The sequence below is a fragment of the Lissotriton vulgaris genome, chromosome 7 (genome assembly GCF_964263255.1).
Source record: "Lissotriton vulgaris chromosome 7, aLisVul1.2, whole genome shotgun sequence".
Classification (NCBI taxonomy): domain Eukaryota; kingdom Metazoa; phylum Chordata; class Amphibia; order Caudata; family Salamandridae; genus Lissotriton; species Lissotriton vulgaris.
In genome coordinates this window covers 233,615,992-233,636,608 of record NC_141695.1, presented here as the reverse complement: position 1 = coordinate 233,636,608, position 20,617 = coordinate 233,615,992, and the positions used below count along the sequence as shown (strand labels likewise).

General features: G+C 42.7%; 1 protein-coding gene across 1 annotated transcript in view; it reads right to left on the bottom strand.

The window, feature by feature from the left end:
- The window catches only part of LOC147701272 (IgGFc-binding protein-like), a 901,303-nt gene that overhangs the window by 849,939 nt on the left and 30,747 nt on the right, over positions 1 to 20,617 (bottom strand). Inside the window, exons 3-5 of the mRNA XM_086929332.1 lie at positions 19,123 to 19,457; positions 4,922 to 5,495; positions 2,994 to 3,592 (exon numbers count right to left, since the gene is read on the bottom strand). Of these exons, the coding sequence (XP_086785458.1) occupies positions 2,994 to 3,592; positions 4,922 to 5,495; positions 19,123 to 19,457 (1,508 nt within the window). The remainder of the gene's footprint in view (positions 1 to 2,993; positions 3,593 to 4,921; positions 5,496 to 19,122; positions 19,458 to 20,617) is intronic.

Genomic DNA, 20,617 nt, shown 5'->3' with positions numbered 1-20,617 from the left:
CAATGGTCACATCAGACTGCGTTAAAAACAATACTTTCTTTTAGAGTACAGAGCCAATTAGAATATTTAGCATTTAAAGGGTTCTGCAATTCTCCCTCTGTCCCAACCTCTATTTGTTGTTGTCTTTATCTTTGTGGTACCAAAGAGGAATATAACCGGTCAAGTGTCCCACCTCTTAAAGCTGGGCTGTGCAGACAGCACATGCTGGCCTGTCCAGATCTGGGCTGTGATGTGTGGACATGCCTTTTCAGAGCCTGCAAGTGTGCCCTTCTTTGATACCTTCCAGGGCCCATGAGTTATGTTTTATAGGAAAAACAAAGGATTCTTGGTTGCTAACCCCCAGTATTTGACACATAGACATACTAGCAAAACAGTTGAGGTGTTGTTATGACGTAACCCTCTCTTATAGGCGCACTTTGAAGGGGGTGGAATAGGGTAAGTAATTAATGGCGTATATTAAATGTGCGCATCTTATCAGTAATGGTGCTTTGCATCACACCTCCTCTTTATTGCAAGGAATTGAAAAATAAAGGGACAAAAGAAGTCCTTAAGAGGCAGAATGTGCAGGACAGACCTTGGAGAGTCGCTTCAGGCCTGCACAGGGAGGTAACCGAGGCCCTGCATTGCGGGGAGTGGCACCTCTTCAGAAGCTCTCTAACACTTCAGGAGCCCCGTTTAGCCCAAGGTCAACAAATATCTGTGAGATGTGGAGAATCGTGAGCCCGCTACACATTTTTTGTGTCTGGGGCATTATTGAGTTACGTAACTGGATGGCATGTAGGTCCCATGCCCTTGGTTTCCAGAGGCTGTAATCAGACAGTATAAGGTGCGTGAGGTGCAAGGTGGACTGCACAGTGCCTTACAGGGCATGGCATGAGGTTACTAAGAATCTCGTTCAGGTAGCTGCTTGCTCTTCCCTGGGATTATGACTGAGAGATTATTAACCATCTCCACTTCCTGGAGCACTGGATTAAACACCACCCACACAAGATATACAGTGTAATGTTCCCTTGAGTGCAGTTGAGATCAGTCTGTCTTCCTCTATGTTTTCTTTCAGGGCATTTTTCCCTAATACCCCACAAATCGGAAAGGTGCTTACTTTCTACACCTTATGTTTCAAATGCTCACACAATCCTCCCATGTGATTTCAATGCAGCCCTCTCCCCACCTCGCCCTTTCTTTGCTTAATTCTTGCAGAAGCCTAACCCCTTACAGAGCCTAGACAACAGCAGGCACGTTCTTGGAGTCTATCATTAGTGGAGAATAATGGAAAGGCTGCCCAGTGATGTTCTAGGTCTTCAGTACCTTTTGTTGGAACTGGCAGTTCCAAAGAAGAAGTAAAAACAAGAATGTGGAAAGAAAGTGCTTTTTGGAACGTGTGCAGAAGCGAGATGTCAGAATCTGCTGTGCAATGAGTTGGGACAATCACAAATCCAAAACAACAGTAGAGGAAGTGTAGAGGTAATGATAGAATCACCCTCCTTACTGATCTATGTAAACAGCAGGATTCTATCAATGTGTATAGGTGAAAAATTTTAAGTGATAGTAGTCTAAATGTGAGACAAAACCCTCTCTTGAGATGACAAAACGAGGGCACAATGTGCTTTAAAATACCCCTCACACACTAAGAACCCATTAGTGTCATGCTTCATCATGGGGGTCTTCCCGTCCCTCTGCGGGGCGGGGCGTGCTGAGACCTACGAGCTACATGGGAGCACTTGTTGGTGTGACGATAGGCTATGTGTGGTGCAGTGTAAGTGATATCAGTGAAGTGTAGGGACCTAAATATGTGAATGCAAAATAAAAATTTCCTGGCTAGTAGAAAAAATACAATTTATTAACTTCTCTGGCAGTGAACGTTAAAAAAGGGGTTTTGTTGGTAGAGCTAATTGCTTACTACCTGGTCAACATGTTTCGTAAGCAGTCCCCTACTGCTTACTCATCAGGACCTCTGATGGTCCCTACAGGAAAAATATACTCAATTTTGATTTCTAAAGAATATATGCCTAAAGTCCTATAACTTAGTAGCAAAAATCGGCTACCTAGTTAGGCTTCTGGGCTTGAGTGGGCCCAAGGGTGAAGCGTAGAAAAATCTGACCTAATGCAGTCTTGATAAGACACATCCAGCGTGCCTCATGAGCTGGCAAACGAAGGGTGTTCCACGCGGTATAGTTACCACTTCATAGAGCAATGCTTTAGTTCTACCCTTCTGCCACTCCGAGGGGAGGCCATGAGGCACGCTAGATGTGTCTTATCAAGACCGCATTAGGTCAGATTTTTCTACGCTTCACCCTTGGGCGAAATGCATGATGCATTCCAAATTAGTCAATTGCATTCGCAAACGGTCGAAAATTGCGATTAGCACCGTTTGCAATTCACTTTGATGCATGTGGGCGTAAATGAATGTTTATGCATACCTAAACCTTCAGATTGGTTGGCATTTGGGTGCATTTTTTAAGCCTATCCGCCGCACCACACCTCCTTGATTGTTTATGCCAGCTAGTCCATCATACTGGCAGAATTTACAGAAACGTAATTGCAGTTTATGATCATGCATTGTCACAAATCCTGATATTGTGACTGAGTATGTGGCTCTTACTCTCAAATTGCCTTTTTACACACTTGAGCACTGTGTAAAGTGCAACGTTTCCACTGCCTTTTAGAAATTTCAGTAATTAAGTCAAGTTTAACATAAACTAAGTAATGGAATTAAAAGATTTTCCTATACGACTTTAATCTCTGTCAATTTTTATGATTCATATTTTTTTAAAATCAAATCTCAAATAGCTAGACCGCCATGGGGTGCATATGCATACACACATTAATAATTGCTTCAGAGGGTGGTTCTGAATGTGATACTACTTACTTTCCAATATCTTATGAAAGATAAAGTAACACCACATTTGAACATTAATGTAGGATGCTTGTTGATAAATGTCATGAACAGTGATATTTGTCAATATCTTATTTAGTAATGATGTGTATATACATACCATGATTTTGTTGGGGTACTCCTTGCTGATGATGATTTCAAATTCATACACGTTGACTTGCACAAGGGATGTGTAAGATACAACTTTGCTTCCTCGATTATCATTCTGGACAAAAACTTGGAAATCCACCAAATCATCGCTCTTCTTGCACAGTCCTGCAAACTGGTAGACACAAGTACCCATAAAGTTGTATCGCACACCATCAAAGGTGACATAGTGTGGGTCACCAGAGGCTGTGCAGGTGCCATAGCTTAAGGGATAGCAGTTTCGGATGCCTTTGACCACATCACATCTTTCAGTTGATTTGCACTTGGTCTCTTTGCATTCAACTGTGTTGGTCTCTGGATTGCATACACATTGTTTCGTACACTTATCATTGCCCCAGAACTTCTGACCTGGGGCGTACTGGCGCCCTTCAAAGACACAGCCGCAGGTGCTCTTGGCAATGCACTTGCCCTCTTTGAGGACAAAACCTGGATTACACTGGCAGGACTCCACACAGGCCTCAGAGCATTTCTCAGGAAGTGCATCATTGTTACAAGTTGCAGGGCAGGCATTTCCGCATGTCACAAATTGACTGTTCGGTGGGCACTGGGCAGCTACAAGAAGAAATGACATGTTAATGTTACTTGGCTAACTGTGGAAAATAGTGCTTTGCTATTTGTTTCTTTACTCTTGAGTGAATTATTTGTGAAAGATTGCAAAGTGATAGCTCACTAGCAAATGTACTCCCTAAATCTATATAGCAGCTCAGATAATCATAGCTGCTTACATCACATTGACATTGTCAGTACCTCAACTGTCCTCTGGATTATTTCAACATAGAAGTTAATATGAATATTAATCTGCATTGTGCCAGAATCCCATAAATCCATTAGAAGGCTGCTAATTGAGCATCTTTTTTGTGTTAACAGTAAATGTGATCTAAATAACTTGATCCCCTCCCAATTAGACCTGGCCTAACATAGGCGACGTTGGTTTTTATACCACTGCCAAATGATAATGACTTTGAGGCTTAACCTTTATGGTTTTAAACAAAATATGCCAAATGTCTAATGACCTTTGCTATGGATTTATTTGTTAGTGGAATAGCACAATTCCAATGCCGTTTAAATCATAGAGCCCTTAGGTCCCCCACGTCCTTGGTTAGTTCACTGAGGGTTGTACAAATCTTTACAAAATAAGTGATGCATATGAGATAAAAATGGCTTTTATTTACAATATGCATGTTCAATAGTATTACGGATTTAAAAACCCCATTAGTGTCTTCTGTTTTTAGCACCACTTTTTTATTTTAAGGAAGACCCCAAAATGTACCTATTTGGGCATCTGGAGAAAATGTCACCTTAATAATAATCATAAAGGTTCATCATCCCACACCTAATTCAAGATTTCCACAATGATCAGAATTTGAAAAGCCTAAAGAGGCTCACAGGTTTGGCGTAGCTCACGCTTCTCCAGTGCTCAGGCTTGCTCAGTCTCCCTAGTGATTATGTCAAGCTTTACAAAAAAATTAGCTCTGAGGTATATGGTGAGCGCTACTGTTCAACATTCTTCAGTTTCTCAGTCTGATCTTTGAAACATTAGAGGATAAGCACAGCTATATTAGTCTTAGATTGCACTGAAAAGCTTTAGGACACTTTATTCCTTACTTCACAGAGTATGGGGTGCTTTTCTGCCTTATGTTTACGCCTCTATCTAATGCAGTTGTGCTCAATAAAATCTGACAAATCGGGGATTCATAATTTATCACTTGTGACAAATAGCGCCTATTCTGTGTTTTTTCACAGTTGTGGTGAATACCATGCAGATTATTACATGACCGGTAAATGAAGGTGAGAAGCGCCGAGATGCCCATGGGCCTTTGCTCGTGCTCTAGGAATATTATTAATAAATAAATAACTAAATAAATGAAGGTCTCTACTCACGGCATCCAGCTATGCTTCTCCATTCATAGACCTTGATTTTTTTCCTCTGGCAGCTATCAGTGTATGTTTTTAGAGCTTGGCATAACATTTGCTTGAATCCGTCGTTCATGCACATATCATAGACACAGTTGTCCATGTAGATTTTGGGGTCAATTACTGCATGGCACTCTCTGAAAGGTCCATCCACCAACTTGGTTATCAGTCCACAGACAGCCGGGTCTTCATACTTTTTCACCAGGTCTGCGCTGCAGGTCTTGCACACACCATTGCAATCGTTCCAGCATAAAAGGTCTCCATCTTCTACCTTCCAGCTTGTCCCAAATTCAATTGGATTCTGAGCCAGGTCACCGGAGGGCATCCTGAAGTCATCATTGGGGTTTCCATTGTAGTTGCCACACAATCCACAAATACTTTCAAAGAAGCTGCTTGAGATTTCGACCTTTAGAAAGTAGTTCCAGTCATAGTACACTTTGAGAGTGAAATTAGTTTGAAGAATGATGTTTCCTCCGGACTGATAAAGCCGTAGTTTACCATCGTTCAGGATAACAGGAAGACTTAACTTCTCATTGTTTACCTACAAAAGCAAGCATCAACATGATAGGTGTTAGAAACATAGCCTTCATGAATAAGTTAAATTGCCTATACTAAAACTCATTTTTATTATTATTATTGAGCAGACCTCGCTACCTGTGTTTATGTTTTTCCATCAGGCCTGCATCGTTGCCTACCGATCTACGTCATCACTCTCAACCATCATGTAAATCACTGGTTAAAATGTCCACCCAAAATTTCAGCTCTAATACTTTTCATCATCCTCATCAACTTACCTCATTAATCTTCATCATTAGTATTGATCCCTTTCGCAACCTATTATCATGACCTGCTGTCTACAGATTCTATAATAACCATCACCTAAACATAGCCACCACACGTGTCAAACACCACAGCAGATATCCCTAAGGATTGTTTCAATTCAAAAGAATTCCCTTTGGGTTAGCGTTGGCGGCCTCCATCTTCCAGAACTCAATGTGTCATCTTTTCAAGGATATGCAATCATTTGTAAAGTGTTTTCAAGATGACATTCTTTTTTCTGCAGATAAAAAAACTGATACCTATCATCTCAGAAATGTGTGTGGGTGTCCTCAGAGAGTATGGATTGACTCTAAAAAAACAAATGCAAATTATATCAGGATTCTGTTGACTATTTAGGACACCCTGTATCCAAAGAGGGTGTGGTGCCTAAAAAGTCTCTCATTGATGCTATTTTGAAAGCACCTGTTCCTGACTGCAAGGATAAATTTCTTTCCTTTTCAGGTTTATGTGAATACAATAGCAAGTTTGTCATAAACTACGCATCCAAAATGGAACCCATAAGAGAACTCACAAGACAAAATGCTGAATTTGTATGGGGAGAACAACAACAGAAAGTTTTCAACAGTATCAAGGCAGAAATGGTGGGTGCCCCTACTTTGAAACCTTATTGCATGAAGAAGGCGTTTATACTCACTGTAGATGCAATCCATTATGGTTTGGGATGCATCTTGTCTCAATGTGCGGGCAAGGAGGAGTGGAACGTAGCATTTGCTTCCTGCACACTTAACCTCACTGAGATACGTTACACTGTTATTGAAAGGGAATTGTTAGCCTGTGTCTGGGGGATGGAACATTTCCGAAATTATATTTGGGGTGCACGTTTCATTTTGAGAACGGACCACAAGCCTTTGGTGTCCATTTTGTCCCCTGGAGGGGGTCTCAATGCTACTGCCCGCATAGCCAGATTAATGTCTTGTTTGCAAGAATACAGCCTTGCAGTGGAATATGTCTCAGGGAAAGTCAATGTTTCTGCTGACTGTCTGTCCAGACTGCCCTGTAATGCTAGTGAAGTGTGTGACAATGAAGAAGTTATTAATATTGAGGAAATAGTGTCCGGAAAGTTTAGCTCAAACTCCGAAGAAATGTGGAAAAGTGCCATGCATGGTGGTGATATATTGTGTAAAGTCAATAATTACACCACAGAAGGTTGACCCTCTAACACTGAAATATCAGCTGAACTATTTCCTTTTTGGAAAATCTCCAGTGAACTTGTTATCGAAGGAGGTCTCCTTTTCAGACAAGGGAAATGCATTTCACCTTTGTTTCTTCGTGACCATATATTATCTGTAGCTCACAAGAGTCATTTGGGAATTTCGTCCATAAAAAAATTAATCAGATCTTTAGTCTGGTGGCCTGGTTTAAACAGATTTGTTGTGAGGGAATGTCCCGAATGTAAGAACAGTGATAAAATGCTTAAGTGTGATCCTGCTCCCCTCATTCCTGTTGAATGGCCAGATTTTCCTTGGCAGAAAGTAGGTTTTGACATGGCTGGACCTTTTAATTTTTTACCCCAAGACTGTAGATTTGCCTTGGTGATGGTCGATTGTAAGTCCAAATGGCCCGAAGTCAAGCTTGTACCTCATGCCAATTCCGAGAGTGTCATTGTATTCTTAAAGGAAGATTTTGCCTGCGAAGGTTACCCTGAAGTCGTCATCACTGATAATGGTGTGCAGATGAGGTCTCATGAGATGGCTGACTTCCTCCATTTTTTTAATATTCGCCATGTCACCACAGCTTTTTACGAACCTCAAGGTAATGGCCAAGTAGAGAGATATAACTGAGTTCGTAAACAAGATATTCTATAGGCACGCAATTTTGGAGGTCAGTGGAAAGACAAGTTGAGAGAACAATTATGGCTATACCGTCTAACTTCCCATACAACCACTGAAGTGTCTCCCTTCCATTTACTTAAAGGGAGGGAACCTGTCTCCAAGTTGTGCCCTTGGTGGTTTAAAAAGGCCATATATAACCACAGTTCTGTGGTCGATAAAGAAGATGTTGGTCTCAAAGTGAAAGAGAAGCAACACAAATGTTGGTTTCCCCTGTAACACAAAGACTTCAAAGCCATTGAGGGGTATAACTATGCAAGCTGAAGCACCTAAACTATGTAGAATGACTTGATCAAGAGTGATCAAGACTGGAGCTACTTCATGGATCAAGAGGTACCTTTGCCAAGGATAAAACAACTGAATAGACTGCTGGATGGGACTGCTCTTGCTGTGTGATCTGGGGCTGGCCTGCAGTTTTGCTGTTTTAACCAAGGAATGGCTGTAGGGACTTTGCTGTGTGCTGTGTCCACCTGCTTGAAGGACTTTGCTGTGTGCTTTGTCCTGAAGTAACTATCCCGAAGGGCCTGAGGTGAGCTGGCTCCCTGTTTGAAAACATAGGAACACAAACGTTTTCAAAGAAGACTCTCAGATACGTCGTGGGTGCGTGTACTCTGTCTAGCCTGAGACCTTCGCAAGTTGTGCCATGTGATCTTGGGCACCGAAAGTTCCAATCGAGACTCAGCGACGCTGTGTGCGTGTGCTCTGTCTAGCCTTCGTCTGTCGAAAGGATCGTCCTGTGAATGTGTGTACCGAGGAACCAAGTAAGTCTCAGCGACGCTGTGTGCATGTGCTTGAGGGCAGTCTCAGACTTTCGTTTGGATTGTCCCGTGATCGTCCACACCAGAAGAGCGAGTGTGCCTCAGCGACGCTGTACGCATGTGGTGTTCGCAGCCTGAGACCCTCACTGGAGTTGCCCTGTGATTGGGGGCACCAGGAGATAAAGTGTGTCACAAGAGACGCTGTGAGCATGCACCTTCTACTACCTGAGACCTGTGCAAGAGGTGCCCAGTGATCCGGGGCACCAGAGGTTAAAGTGCATCTCAGCAACACAGAGTGCATGTGCTCTCTACTACCTGAGACTTGCGCAAGTTGTGCCTTGTGATCGTGGGCAGAAGAAGATCACGTGTGTCTCAGCCATGCTGTGTGCGTGTGTCATGCATAGCCTGAGACCCTGTTCACTAGTTGTCTGGTTAACGTGCACCCGGAGCTCCTGTGAGTCTTTGTAACTCTGAGTGTGGGTGTAGTGTGCAGCCTGGGATCTTCCCATTGCCTGGAAAGTCAGAGATTGCATTGGAGGCCCGAATCGCTGGACAAGGAGAGTGGGTTTGTGCCCCCCAGGTAACGTCTGTCGACTCCTGGGGCTAAATTATGGCCCAGATAATTTCTGGCATTGGTACCAAACTTGCATTTCTCTAGTTTATTGTGAGATTACAGTCACATAACCTCCCTAACACCTGTCTGAGGTGATTGTTGCGTTCCTTATTGTCCCTACCAAAGAGGAGTATGCCATGGTAGATACACACACCTTTTGTTCCCTTCAAAATCTTTTCCTTTTTTTTTTTTTTTTTTTTAAATTCTTTTTATTAACAGCTTTTTACAGATTATTTCCCCCCCCCTGCATCGGGGGTGAGGAACAGTTTACTATATCAGTTCAATCATATTTTCACAGAGAGAGAATAAAAACAAAAAAAGTAAATAAGTAAAAAAAGAAAGACACCTTATACTATGATGCACATAGGGGAACATATACATTATAGGGGGCTTAGGTTTAGAAGTTGTTCAATCCAGCCATGAGGGGCACTTGAGAATTACCAAAAAATCATATAACACATCGTATAACACATTATTTCTTGTAAGAGACCTGAGACTCCTCCCTCCTGCCCTAATACAAATTTACAAGCCTATACATCATATATACAATATATACATTATACTTCTTCTATCTAAAAACCGATAAATCATACATCACATTATTTCTTGTTAGGCCCTTGTATCCCTCCCTCATAACCCAGTAATCTTTACAACCTTATATACATTATATACATTATGTTTCTTCCTTCCATTTTATTATTGGCTCCCATATTTTCAGTCCTAACTTCCTTCCGTTCTTTCCTTTTCTAGAGTATATTGCCTTTTCCAAACTGTATATACTTAGAACCTTAGCTAACCATTGCTGAAATACTGGTGCTGACTGCTCAAGCCAAACTGAGGCAATACATAATCTAAAAACTGCCATAGCAACACAGATAAAGTAGCTACCCTCTCCATATACATTGCCCGAATCTACTCCCAATAACACAATCGTAGGAGTTAAGTTGACAGTTAATTTCAATGCCCTTTGAAGAAACTTTTCTGTTTCATTCAGTATTGTTGATAGACATGGACATGATGCAAAAATATGAATTATATCTGCCTCTAGACGTCTACATCTAGGGCAGTTTATCCCAGTAATCGCCCCCCATTGTGCAAGTTTTGCTGGAGTATAATATAACCGGTATATAGTTTTATAGTGCTGAGCCTGCAGTGATGCAGAGCACAGAATATTGTTTCCTAGTTCTACTGACACGTTAAAGCATTCCAGTTCTATATCCAACTTAGCCGACCAGCTTTCCCCCCACTTAACCATGTCATCCGGTTTTGAATCGATTAACTCTGCATAAAATCTTTTAATAGTGCAGTCTTCTCCTTTATGTATCGCCTCAAGTATATGATTTTTTTCAAATCCTCTTGGGCCCGCCCTTTTGTTTTGCAAGAAACTTCTTACTTGTAAATATTAAAAAAAAATGCCTTGTTACCAAATCATATTTCTCCTGTAATTGCACAAATTGTTTCATCCCCTGTGCCCCCATCAAGTCCCCCACTTTTATTATCCCCTTCCGGTACCATTCTATATACACTAAATCAGAAAATATATCTTCAGGGAATACTGTGTTATCTTTTATTCTCGTATACCTATTAATTTTCCCCAGACCATATTTCTTAGTAAAGGCCTTCCAAATATTATACGCTCCCAAGATGGTCTTGAATCGTGTTCTTTTAAAATAAGCTGTGTCAAAGTTTTTCAAAAATATATTTTTAACCTCTTCCCCCATCAATAAACCATATATTGCTAATGAGCCTAAATCATCTTCCCCTTCTACTTCTGCTCCACCTATCAACCCAACCATATATTGTAAAGCTGCAGCCCAATAATAAGTTTTCAGATCCGGTAAAGCCCAGCCTCCTCTCTCTCTTGGAAGTACCATATATCTTGCTGCTCTCCTAGTTTTACCTTTAGACCAGATAAATCTATTGATCATTCCTTCGATCTTTTTAAACCAGAGATTATCAAACCATAACGGAATTGTCCTGAAAATATATAAAAATTTCGGTAATATTAACATTTTTATGATATTTACTCTGCCGACTATTGTTAGATGTAAATTGTTAAGTCTATCTAAGTCTTTCCCCACCTTTCTTATGATAGGATCTATATTTAATTCTACTAGTTTTCCTAACTCTGCTGTGATCGTTATGCCCAAGTATGTTCCTGTCTGCTCCACTCGTGAGTCTTGACACACTGCCTTACTATTTTTTATAATCTGTGTTTTCCCAGTATTTAAGGAGTATCCTGACACTTTCCCAAATTTATAGCCTCCAGCTCAACATATCTAATAGCCTCTGTGGGTATTGGTGTTACAACAGCCACGTCATCGGCATAAGCTAGTATCTTAGAATCCCCCCTAGGTGTGGGAACTGGAGGTATATTCTCATTTACTTCCATTCTGCGTATTAGTGGATCCAGATATATAGCCAACAGTAGTGGGGAACAAGGACATCCCTGTCTCGTACCCCTGTTGATTTTCACTTGCTCAGTTGTTCACGAATTTATTCTTATCGTGGCTACTGGATCTCTATACAAAGTCTTTATTGCCGTAAGGAAGCCATTCTCAAAACCCATCCTTTCTAAAACACTCCACAAATATGCCCAAGATACACGGTCAAATGCTTTCTCAGCATCTAGCAATAAGACCGAAAATGGTTCCCCAATAACTTCCATTTTATCAATAAGGGTTATTAATTTCCGTGGATGATGCGTAGTTCCTCGTCCAGGTATAAATCCATGCTGACTAGTAGTAACTAGTGGTGTTATTAAAAATCTTTTCCATAACATGCTGGAACACTGAATCTGCAGATACTGATCTAAATGGAACTCTAACAAATCCAAATGTCCCAAAAGGTGTTACAAAGGCAGTGTAATCTCTCGAAAATTCTTCCAACTCGACCTAATGATATGTTGAGGTGAGTTCATTGGTACTAAATACCTTTGCCCTGGCCAATTAACAATAACAACTCCATATTATTTGGTAGAGTGTACGTGTCTACAATAACATTCTTATTTAGCTGCCTTAAATCTATGCATAAGCGCAAAGTTCCATTGGATTTTCATTGCTGCTACAACGGGTGTCAATCGTTCTGCACCCGCAACCTCCTTCATGAACCCATTGTCTTTTAACTTTTTAATATCCGCCTGCATTTCTCCTCTGCTTGCTATGGGAACATTCCGTACTTTGCATCAAACTGGTTGTGCACCTGGCATCAATCTTATTTCATGTTTGTAATTCCTCAAACAACTAAGCTCCTCTCTGGACATATTAGTAGTATCATGTTTTATCTCATCCAAAATTTTGCCATAATTTGCTGTATCCAGACTACTTCGTTTTCCTTTTTTCTTTAAGCAAATTGGAAGTTCAATGTTGGGATCCAACATGACACCCAAGTCTACTTGATGTATCCAACTAATGATGCTGTAAACTTTTTTCGACACATGTATCTTTCCTGACACCAAACGTCGCTTATATTCAATTAACCTCGTGAAATACCTATACAACTCCAAATGCACAGGGTTTTATATCTGGTTTAAGTAAGGTGACCTTGTCCTTCAGTTTATTGTGATGAAATGTAGTTGAGATTATGGTAATTTTTGCCCCTGAGTAGGAGGCTAGCTGAAGCAGTAGTCGGTGGCTCAGCAACATGCTCACACACCAGACAGCGGTTCCATGAGGGAGGCAATGAGTAATGTCCCCTCAGCGAGAGTTCTTCGATGCAGCCATGGGATGAAGGAAGCAGCTTGCGATGCTAATATTTCCACAGGAGATGCAGAGATAACGGCAAGAAAATTTATGCTGGAGAATCTTTGAAAAGTCAATTTGGAGTTAGTACTGATGATTCGTAGAGAACAACAGTCCGCATGGCAAACTACACAGCTCAGATTCGGAACCATAGCCAAGGGCAAATGACAAGGTCCAACACTGGTACAGATGAGTACTGTAAATTTCTTTGGAGAGAGTACAGAAAGGGGAGATGACCAGCTGCCCCCTGCGCAAGATCATTGCCAGTGTTGAAAAGGTCAAATGAATATGAGTTGAAGAAAACTTGATTAGCCTCTCATTCAACTAAAATAGCGTCCACAGGACTGAGCTTGCTTCTTCCTTCTCCACCAATCTGTAAAAATATTTGACCTACTCAAAATCAGAGTCAGTATTATCACACTCCTGATCATTTTCAACACGTCATGGTTTCTGTCTTAAGTCTATCCCTGACTTCAAAGAGTGTCTTTCTGTTGTAATTCTTGGCCCATTTGTGAGTCTGACGTATAATCCTCTGGGGGTAGTGGCCGTCAGACCGGTTATCCACAAGGATTTTCGATTGTTTCTCAAATTTATTTAAGGTGTCACAATTCCTGCCGAAGCGCTGAAATTGTCCTACAGGCAGGTTGTCCCTCAGGGCCCTGTGGTGATGGCTTTCATATGTGAGAAGACTGTTCCTAACTGTCGGTTTCCTATAGTTGGTTGTGTGAAGAACCCCCTCATGTAGCGAGATTTCGAAGTCTAGAAATGGAATACTCTGTTGCGCTCTGTTCCCAGAGAATTTAAGGAATGGGTCAAGGGTGTTGATCCATTCACAGAACCTCTTGCACAGTTCATCATCTCCTTTCCAAAAAAAGAGGATGTTGTTGATGTAGCAATGCCACATCACTATATTGGTCCTGTGGGGGTTGTTATCCCCTATGATACATTTGACTTCAAAATTGGCCATGTAGAGGCACACCAGACTAGGAGCGAAGGTGCTTCCCATGCTGGTGCCTTGAATCTGATGGTAAATCTGTTTTGGAAAGGCAAAGATGTTCTTTTTCAAAGCAAGGTGTCGGTCCTCGTTGATTGGTCGATAGCATCTGGTGCCAGTCAGTTGGCAGCAACACTCGGGTTCGTATGTGTCCGCATCCTGGATCACAATGGCACCACCCTTATCCGCCGGTTTAAGGATGATGCTGGTGTCATATGATGGATTTCAGTGATTTCCTTTCTTTATAGGATATATTGTTAAATGTGTGTCTGGCTTGGATTGCTGTAATCTCCTTCAAGACAGCTTGTTCGAAGGTGAACAGAGTACTTAGTTGGGTGTCATGGCAGCTGTTGTGGTGAATTTTGACTTCTTCCTCAGACCCGTCCCAGTGTTTGGGGTCTCTGGTTTGTCTTGGAAAAATGCCTTAATTCTCACTTTCCGAAATAATTGATGTAGCTCTTGGAGGAGTCCGAACATATCTTGGGACGGTGTCGGAACGAAACCCAGGCCCCTCTCCAAGATCTCGGATTCGCCCTCAGACAATGTTCTTGAGGAGAGATTCACCACCGGCGTCTTTATTCTGATGCCATGCTCTGTAACTTCTTTGGTAATGGGTCCTCCCAGTGAACATTCTTCGGTCCTCCTCTTCTTCTTCCTCTTCCTTTGCTCCTATCTCTGTTGTAAAAAGGGGGGTTCAGTAGTTGGTTATATAGAGGTGCTTGTGGTGGGAATCCTTGTGGTATATTCCACATTGATTGGGGTCCCATCCATTGTCCTGGGTACACCTGTGGGTGAAGTGGGTGAGGTGGAAAGTTCTGGTATAAGGGTGGCCGATGTTGTCTCTGTGTCCCTCTGGAATTGGACGTATAATTCCTGCCCTCGTAGCTGGAATCTCTGTTGGTTGACCCGACCTTCTTGAGTTGGTGCTGCTCCCATCATCCGAACCCGTCTCGTTGTTCTCGAAGATGTAGTCTTCCTTGGTGCAGGAGTCGATTTTCTCTTCGTTGAAGCGTTTTACGTGCTTTTGGAGTTTTGTTATCTTTTGTTTTGTTAGGAACTCCTTGTGTTCATTCATCTCCTCATTTATTTCTGCCAAACGTGATTTGAATGCTATGATAGAGATACCAGCTTTTAGTCCATTCTCAGCTAGTGTGATATGGATCAAAGGTTTATCAGAAAGGCGTTTAGCCATGTTGATTATTAAGACAAGCCAATCTCGTGTACACTTCCATGCCATCTTGGACCATTCTCGACGGAACGTGAGATCCTGTAGGAAGATCCTGGGGGTTAGTGTAACCAGGAGGCCATTGGGGACATTATTAGCTCGTAGGTATTCTGTCATAACTATGCCATGGAGGGTAGTTTTAATTTGAAGTTTCCGCAATGTTTGTAATGCTATCCAGTCATCATTCTTACTTCCTGTTGCTGCACTACCATCTGCTGCTAGTAAAGATGGGGCCCTCAGAATGTCTGCTACTGTGTCATCATCAAAGCTCAAGCCTGGGTTATCCATTCTCTAATGTGTATACGGATGCCTGTTATAACGGCCCTTCAGAGATGGTGTGAGGGGTCCGTGTGTCTCCAGAGAGGGTGGAGGGATGGAAAAGAGGAAGATAGATAATGCTATTGTCCCATGGCTAGCTGCTGTACTAAGTCACAAAGCACAATGAAGAGGGGGGGACAGGGAGCCAAATTGAAATAGTAAGTCCAGTACCCTAGCTCCCAAAGACAAGCGTAATTCTTACTGAGGGGTAGCTGTTCCTAAAGGAGAGAGGATAGACCAACATCTGATGGTTGGGGAATATGTGAGGGTGTTCTCTCAATAAAGTTGGATAGTGGTGAAGGTGGGGGAATTTCTCCTTTTTTTACTTGGTGCCCTCACACACCCTTGCAAGTGTCATGCATCATCATCGGGTGTTGCTCTTCGTGGGGGTGGCGCTGCTGTCCCACACTGGCCCAGCGAGAGGGATCTTTAGCGGAAATCTTTTAAGGAGACACCCCAGTTGTGCATGTGGGTGTGTGGGCCTGTAGAAGTGAGTGGGTGAGTTAAAATGATCTTTTGTGGTACCCAGAACCTAGTTTTATTCAGGTGTCCAGAAGATAATGTTTCCTCCCTCCCTAAGACATCAGGCCGGCGGTTCATTCCCTCGTGATCTCTAGACTGAAATATGGTATGGTGACCCATGCTGGACTTCCCAAAGCTAGCTTGGACCCGTTCATAGCCACCCTGAACACATCGGCCAGACTCATCACGGGTTCTAGAAAGCATGACCACATCTCCCCAAACCTTATGCAACTAAATTGGCTATCTATCGAAGCCAGGATCCACTTCAAGGTAGCCTGCTTGACACATAAAGCTTTACATTACAACATCCCGATCTACCTAGCAAATAAGCATGAACCTTCGGGCTCAGGCCGGGACCTAAGAAGTACATCTACCCTACTCTTGAGACCGCCCAGATTCAAAAACAAAAGCTCCTAAAATCGTGCTTTCACAGGTCTTGCTCCAAGAATCTGTAATGCCCTGCTTCCTGAGATCAGATCCAATGCTTCAACTGCATCTTCCAAGAAACATGTCAAAGGGCTATTCTTCAATGAACTTTAACAGCATTTTCTAACAGCATTGACTTGTTCTCATGCTCTTGCTCTGTCATAATGTTGACTCTTATTGCACTTTGTCGGTGCAATTTATTGTATGCTTGTCTATTTAATTGTTATCATGCTCGAGGGCACTTCTGCCACTGCTCTGGTCGAGCTTACACATCCAACCCTCGACCGGATCTGTTTACCCCCGTTGTTTTTAACCTCTCCCACTGTCTCATTGTATTTTGGTTACCCATGTTGTTTCCAAACCTGTACATCGCTCTGATTCCCGTTTGGGTCTTGTTAGCGCTTTATAAAACATTTCAAATAAATAAAATAAAAATAAACATCATGAGACTGCTCCAGTGCAATCTTCTATTGCAGCCTGAAGTAATATCAACCATGTCCCCATGTTAACTTATTGGAAGTGAAAACTTCAGTGGTAGCGAAAACACACGAGTATTCTTAGCTACCGGGGCAGGGGACACAAATGTTTCCCTGCCCTGCCTTTCACCTACCACTTGCTTCACCCCTTAGGATGTACACTCAGGGTACTCGGTTGGAAGTGAAAGGTTTCCTTAGAATGGTTAGTGACTCACACAGGCCAGTCTGAGTAAATGCGCAAATGCGCGTGTCAGCCTGCAATAGTAGGCTGGACATGTAAGAGCATCATCAGTGCAAAGCACATACCAACCTGCAGTGGCAGGCTGGACACAAACTTAAGATCACCATTGGTGCAACAAGCATACCAGTCTGCAATGGCAGGCAGGACATGTATTCAAGAGCACAATTGGTGCAGCGCCCACACACCAGCCTGCAATGGCATGCTGGACACATTTAAGAGCACCATTGGTGCAAAGTACATACCGGTTTGTGATGGCAGACTGGATACATATGTAGAGAACACTTGGTGCAAGTGTGCCCATCAGCCTGCAATGGCAGACTTGGCGCAGGTCTTAAAGCAGAATAGGTGCACGTGTGCACCTACTGGCCGGCCATGGCAGACCTGACCAAAGCTCAAGTAAGCCACACATCCCTGGATTGAGCGTCAGACTTTTCCACTGCATTTACAGTGGGTAAGTGCTACAATGCCCTAACAAAAGAATGGGCAACACCTAGGAAGTGTCTCATAGAGAGGTCCGACCCCTGAGGTAGAGAAAACCCACATGGGTCTCCTACTCGGGCAGTGCACACGCCAACTACCTACCTGGACACTCACCTACCCTGGTTTGGTGGTAGTAGATTGCCCCGTCAGGGTTGGCTATGGAGCGAGACCTGCCAACCTGATGGCTCCATATCAACATTTCAATGGCGTTATGATAATATCAATCCAGAGCCCCCTTGGCCTGGAAAGAAGGAGGCAGGGGTTGCATCCCCCTTTAAGCATGCTAACCCAGAATCATCCACTAGAAGGAATAAACCCAACAGAGTGATGCTGAGACAATGGGTAGAATCAGTCTTCTAATGGGTGGAGGCAATGCTTTTATTGCTTGCACAATCTTTCAGCTGTTTCACTGATCTGACGTCATGTATTCTCATAACAATAATGTATTTGGCTGATGAAGTTTTACGTTTGAATGGGTGGGGACAACTCTTTTATTGCTTACACAAACTTTGATCTGTTTTTCTGATCTTGCGTCATGTATTCTCACAACAATAATGGCTTTGGCTGATCTTACATCCTGTATTCTCATTAAAATAACGTCTGCTTAACTATAGTTATCATTCCTCACAGATTGTGTGTGACTATGTGAATAAAAGGCTGCACCCTTAGCATTAATCACACTTGTCCATCTTCTTGGGAGTCGTTTCAGTGAGGGGTGGGCAGCGATTTGCACGTTGTGATCGCACTTTGGGGCATATTTACAAGGGAATTGCACCACTGGAACATCACTTTTTAAAATGTTTCGATGGTGCATTGCCCTGTACCATATTTGCAAAATGGAGTTAAGCCACAAAAAGTACCTTTGTAAAAATGTTACCCTTTCGCACTGGTATCTGTGTGAAAGGGGCATGCAATGAGCGTTGCTGTGGGCATTCCACCCCAATGCCCATTGCTTCTTGACACTACCCCAGATTTACATGGATGTGTGAATAAAAGGCAGTGCCAAAATCCAACGCCATGCATTAGCAGGTGTTAGAATGGCGGAGCGAGGAGAAATACTTGTTTATGTGCAGAAAGGTCTCCCTTCCTGCACATAAACAATGAATAATGGGGATTTGGTACCTCTATGTTTGCCGCATTCTGTAGCACACATCTAAAGAACAAACTGCCATTAATGATTGTCCCTTCCGGCATACAAACAATCATTAAATAATAACGATTTGCTACTTCTATTGTGCTGCGGAAGGCAGCACACATAGAAGTAACAAATTACCATTATTCGTTGTGTTTGTGCAGGAAGGGAGACCTTCCAGGGCATAAACAATCATTCCCTGTAACGCAGGCATGCTTGCACTATGGCGCAGGGGTGTCTGCGTTGGCCCTAGGCAGCCATTTTTTAAGGGCCAGCGCAAGGGAAAACGCGGGGGTGCACCATATTTTTGTAAACACGGCGCATCCCTGCATTTTGAAAATGGCAAAGCGTGGCGCTGCAGAATTTGTCACATCTTTGCACGCCATCATTTCCTTATAAATAAGCCCCGATGTGTTTTCAACAGTGCCTCCCCTGTGTTTTCAACAGTGCCTTCTCTAGCTGTCACAAAGTATTCATGGTTAAAATCTCTAGAGCTCTGAAATCATTGAATGTTACTTTAGAGCACGTTAGAAAACTCATGAAGAAGTAAAGAAATCAGATTCAGTCTCCTTACCCTGACTTGACCATATTCAAATCTGAAAAGGGAGATGATGTAGTCGTAGACTTCAATAGTTACAAAGCTGACGTATGATACTTTGGTGCTGCCTCGGTTCTCGTTCTTCGCTTTAATGTTGAATACTGGTAGGGTGTTTTCCTCATCACAGGTCTTGGCGAAGGTGTAGGTGCAGGTGCCCTGGAAGTCGTAGTTGCGGCCGTCGAATGTGTGTAAATGTGGGTCTCCCCACCCCCAGCATACTGCGTTTGACTGTGGGACACACACTGGGCTGCCCCTGATCATCTTGCATGTCTCCTTCTTCCGGCAGGACACTGAGCTGCAGGAGGACGTAGCTTTTTGTGGACACAAATAAAAAAGGGACAAACAGGATATGAACGATGAGCAGTATAACCACAAGTTCAATTGGTAAACAGCAAATGATACAACCAAATCACTAAACTGTTTGTGGACCTATATTCAGTGGAGGTGAACAAATGGCTGCAGGTGACCAGTGGCGGCTGGCAGAAAATGGGGGGTAGGATGGGTAAAACAATTTTTTTTTTAACAACTTACCTTTTGACGGCCACCGTCTCTGCTTTTCCTGGCAAGTTCTGGAAGGAGGCTAGCACACAGCCTCCCAGAATCCCCAAAGCCAATCACAATGCTGCAATGCAGCATTGTGAGTGGTCTCAGTGCCAAGGTTTGGCGCTCAGACAGGGGCTGGGAAGCTGGGCATGTTCCTCACCAGGCTGGGCTTTACAGCCTGGTGGGGAACTTACAAAGTGCACATGACGGCTTGTGTCTGGATAGGCGCCCTGATGAAGGACTTTCCTAAATTATTCTTTACTTCCGAAGCGCACGTCAGCGCTTCCCCTCTACTGCATGACCCCTACTGTTCTGATTGAGTATGACTACATGGTTTGTGTGATAGAGAGTTTAGTGGACGAATGATTAGAATGACTAGAATGACTGAACTGTGTGGCATGTTTTTAATGTTTTATTAGTCTTTGGGCTGATGTTTTTCCATGATTGTATAACTTTATGAATTTTCATGCACTAGAAGTTGGCCCAAATTTACTTTGGTCCTGAGAATCTTATCAAAAAAATGATTATTTAAAAATAATTTTTTCTAAAATGACATCAGCTGTTCTGTGGGTGACTTTGGTTGATTTCATTTATATGGTGCTTTATTCATTGGGAATGCCCCTTTTCATGTTTTTGTAATATTTATCTTCCCTGGTGGGTTGTTCCCTTTACCTATCCTTAGTTTAGGTTTACAGGGCCCCTCTTTCGTATTTTTGAACATGACGGCTTGGCCAGCCCAGCACGGCCAGTCAAACAGTCATGCGTACTTACCGTGTCCTCCGTCACTCCTCCCCCCTGTGGCACCAGCCCCACCCCTCCCTAACCCAGCTCCACAACTACAATAAATAAAATGATAATACCGAAGTTATTATCATTTTATTTTTTTCCTTTTTTTACTGCTCTGAGAGCAGTGGGGTGCCACCTTAGC